The 4,467-nt window shown below is 44.7% G+C and overlaps 1 protein-coding gene across 1 annotated transcript in view; it reads left to right on the top strand.

Annotated features, from left to right (window-relative positions):
• RAB11A (RAB11A, member RAS oncogene family) overlaps positions 1-4,467 on the top strand; it is a 13,171-nt gene extending 8,704 nt beyond the window's left edge. The window contains exon 6 of the mRNA XM_009321526.1: positions 2,718-4,467. Coding sequence (XP_009319801.1) covers positions 2,718-2,857 — 140 coding nt within the window. The 3' untranslated portion in view covers positions 2,858-4,467. The remainder of the gene's footprint in view (positions 1-2,717) is intronic.

Below are 4,467 nucleotides of genomic sequence, written 5' to 3'. Positions count from 1 at the left end.
AGCAGGTTTTAGACATTTAGGCTTTCATCTAGCGCAGTAAGCTGCGGCTGCACAAAGGTTTGCACTGCAGAGGAGGGAGAAGCGGCAGTGAGCACCAAACTTGGCACTGCTGCAAGTTGATTCAAGCAGCACAAGCTGCTAAATGTCCTTGCAGGACTGATGGGGAGGCTGTGGAAGTGGGGATCATGGAAGTAATGTTCCCAGAGACAGAAGGGCTAGACCCTTTATCAGCAGAGAAATCAATGCTGTTAAGATTGTTTTAAGGCTTCAGGGCTGTTTACTGAAGATCTTTGCTGTAAGAAGAGGGTGTTACACAGAGGGCACCCTGGTTGCCAGTCCTTGCTTGGTGAAGGAAGTGTGTGACAGCTCGTGTAAGGGACTAGGATGAACTTGTTCAGGCAGTTCTTTGGAAGACTGAGAATTGCTGCTGCCGAAGGTGCTACTAGAGAGTTTCCAGTAAGGAAGGTGGCAAGAGCCTTCTCCTGTTGAATAGGAACGGACAGTGTTCTGCACTTGGAGGTAAACTGGCCGTCTACCCTGAGCTGGGGCAGGGTAGTGGAGCAGAAAGCTCGTCCTGAAGAATGTAGAGCAGATCTCTTCTGCACACAGGCACTCTGCTCAACATGGAGTGGCCTGCCACAGGGCGAAGCTGATCTTTGTCTGCAAATTCCCACGTGGGGTTGCAGGTGGCTTTACAGATCTGATTTCATGGGACTCGCTTAACTTCTGAAGTTGTTTATGTGTAAGACTGTTGGAAAGAAGGCTGAACTTGAGAAAGGGGGAAATCAGAAAATCCTACGTGTGCAGCTCTTGTTTGGTTGCCTCAGTGACTCGATCTGTAACTGAACGCGTATGTAAAATCCATTTTTCTGAACGCTTTATCCCTATCTGAGTCTGAGCTGTCAGTTTGGAGGCCCAACAGGCAGATTCTTTCAAAGTGCCACTTGCAAGGGTTGATGTTACTTGTACAGTCTGTAGATACAGCACAGTATCTACGTGAGAGATTTTTGTTTTGCCAGCAGTCCCGTGGATGCGTGCAGCCCTGCTCTTACTCTTCCTGGGGAGCACTTGGCCTCTGTTTGTGTTGGCAGCTTAAATCAGTGCAGGCTTGTTGCATCGGGGGCAAGGTTTTCAAGCCTTGTTTGTCAGGGACGCTTTTTAGCTCCTCAGTGCCATCTCTTCTCATTGTAAAAGCAGGCGCTTAGCTGTGTGATCAGCCCTTGGCAGCAAAGGGGACCTCTGCACAAGGTTGCTCGATTTCCAGTACTGAAATGATGTCAGGATGAGCACTAAGCAGCAGCTCATTAAAATTCTGAACAAAGGCTACTCGCTAATGACAAATTTCTGGTGGAAAAGACGTGTCTTGCTTTGGGGTCAGGCGAGGTGTGTGTTTGGACAGTCATTATCCAGCTGATAGGAGACTTCAGAACTCCGAAAGAATTTGGACCTTTGCTTTGGTTCGCCGGAGTTGTTTGCGAGCTGTGCTCTTCCCTGCTTTGCTCTGCTGGAGGAGTGAAGTGCTGACACCCCCGTCTTCTGCAGCCTGGCCTTATCCGAAACCTTACGGTGGGGCAGTGAGCTGGAGCATGCAGATTGGGTGTGGGCATCAACTCCCTGCTCTCAGGGGCTCTGCTGCTTGGCGGTGCCGGTGTATTTTTTGCCAGCACGCTTTTCTGTTGTGCAAGGTAGAAGATGTGATCTTGTCATTTTAGGGTCAGCTTTTTGCTGATTCCGAAACACTTTCAAACTTTTTGTTAAACTGATATTTAGCAAGCCTTTTTTTTTTTTTAATGGTTTAAAACTTGAATTTGCAAGTGAGTTCCCCATGTGCTATTTTTGGTATCCTTTATTTCCTTTTTGGGGGTGAAGTGCTACACATGCCATACTTTCTTCTGCGTAGCTGAAATAAGTGCTTTTGTAGCTACTCTGAGTTTATGTACAGCACGTGCCATCGGCCACTAACAAATCCCAGGAAAACTGGGCAAAGCTTTCGGGGCAGGTGTGCGGCGTTCCCCACTTGGCAGCGTGCTGGGAAAGGCACAGGAGTTTTTAAGCCGTGCTCTCCAGTTTATGCTGGAATTTCTTTGTCTGGGGTCCATATTCCTCTGTAGTTTTGAAGTTTACCTGCGCTAACACAGTGACTTTTGTAAAGGGCTCGTGTTCTGCGTAAGGGGCCAGGTCTCCTCTTTTGGGCCCCAAACAACCTTTTCTGAAGACTTAAAACCGCTTGGATGATAGACAGGCTATTGTATGCGATGGGCATGCTGAGAGAGAAGAAACGCCCTTGCAGTCCTATCAGAGGTAGACATTTTGAGTGGTTCTTTTCAATCCTGCTGTTGTCTGCGGATACGTCAGCAAACATGCAGCCACTGTCCCTGGAGCCTTAGGAACCGTCAGAAGGAATGATGGGGTACACGGTTTCTGATTCCTAGCAAAAAAAAAAAAGGTGAATTCTGTCCATTTACTAACTCTTACCTCAAGGGGAGCAGAACAGTTTTTAAAAGATAAATTTCTTTTGCAAAAATATAAATATCTTATTTTCTGAATATAGAAAGCATCACAATTGAACTTCATGTGAACACTTCTGTGCATTACCTATATATTTCCAAAACTATGGGAAATCTTTGTATATCTTATGCCTGGTTTCCCCCAGATTTAACTTTCTGCTGGTGTATTGCTGGTGTACGCATAATAACTAGCTCTTTCTCATCTTCCAGAGATCTATCGTATTGTTTCCCAGAAGCAAATGTCCGACAGACGTGAAAACGATATGTCTCCAAGCAACAACGTGGTTCCCATTCACGTCCCTCCAACCACTGAAAACAAACCAAAGATGCAGTGCTGTCAGAATATATAGAATTGTTCATTCTTTCCTAAAAGGCTGTGTATATTCCCCAGGTCCAAGATTTAAATATATTTGTAATTCTCGTGGTTACTTTCTTGTGTTTAGTTACCGCTTATTCCTTCTGAATTTCTCCATGTCTTAAACACTTTGATTTCAGTGTTTATAAATCTATTGCTTCTGTGTGGCTGCAGTATTTTCCCAACACCGACTTGTCCGTTTTGGTTCAGTAAATTGTTTGGAACTGATCTGATCTCTTCCCAACATGATGCCCGCTAGTCAGAGCACAGACACCTTTAGTGAGCACTTGAAGACGTTATTCTGCTCCTCGCAAAACAATTACTGTCAGGTTAACTGGGAAAATATCTCTGGGCAGGGTAATCTTTCCTTGTCTTAAGGTGTTCTATACTGCATCTAAAGCTTGATGAAATGCCCATTGCTCTGAAGTGCAATTTTAGTATAAGTTAATGTTTCTGGCCACATCTTCAGATTGTCACGTTGAGGGTTTTTTTTTAATAGAATATTATGGGGGAGAAAGGAGAATTTCTTGCAAACAAGCAGCAGGGTTCTTGCTACCTGTGAATGAGCTTTTGTGGTTTGGCACCTGCTCCAGAGGAGGTTGTGATGTGAGGCAGAGCTGCTGGGAGGCTGGCCGGGGAGACGCTGGTGGGACTCCCTTTGAGGTGCCTCTTGTGAAGAAAGCAAAAGCACGGCTGCGTAGCTGATGAAGGGTCGCTCTGACGCTGGAACTTGCAGCATGTTTTTGTGCTGCCCGAGGCTTGGCCTCCACAGGGCTGGTGGTATCAGGATTTGAGGATGCCTTTTTTTCTTTCATGGCACACCGACTTGAAGGGTGTTGTCACGTATTACATATCACATTTACACATATGTGCCACGTATATCAATATATTCAAATGCTTGAGTTGATGAATCAATGACTTCCACAACCTGGTCTTAGTTTTCAGTTCTGTTTCATCTGGTGTTTTTAAATTATTCCTATAGTTTGGTATATGTTCTCTAACAAAAGCATCTGGAGTAGTTTTCTTACTGGGTGCCTTCCTTCTGTGGTCTGTCGCTCGGTACAAATCATCTGTTCGATTCGCTTGTTCAGGGATACGTGAACTGTGCCTTCTGTCACTGCACGCTGAAACCACGGCATGTCACTCGTGCTATTCCCAAACACGTCATTAATACTGAGATTTGGGGGCTATAGGCACTGAATTTCTACGGTATTTGAAAGAACTGTTTGTTGTATAAATGCCTGCAGTTATTTATACAATTGCAGGGAAGTAATTGATTGTAGGGGACGTTTCTCAAACTCTGATATGACCTGTTTGGAACATCCAAATCTGGGGAGGCACTACCAGCTGCGTTTCGTACCCAACCTTTCTGTCTTGCGGTGCTCATGATGTGTAAGGCACACGGAAGGCATTGCTGTAGTCGGTCGCTTGGTTTTTTTTAGTCCATTTCTCCTCCTAATATTAGTTCTGAAGATGCTATTTTGATCTGTTTGTAAATTACTTTGTATTTTATGCATGTACTGTACCTTGATTCATTATTTTTTTTAGATTGATTTAAAATATATTCATCCATGATTCTAATAAAGAATTACAGGGGACGACTCA

Source organism: Pygoscelis adeliae, unplaced genomic scaffold, assembly GCF_000699105.1.
Source record: "Pygoscelis adeliae isolate BGI_AS28 unplaced genomic scaffold, ASM69910v1 Scaffold13, whole genome shotgun sequence".
NCBI lineage: Eukaryota > Metazoa > Chordata > Aves > Sphenisciformes > Spheniscidae > Pygoscelis > Pygoscelis adeliae.
This window is presented reverse-complemented; position numbering and strand designations above follow the sequence as displayed.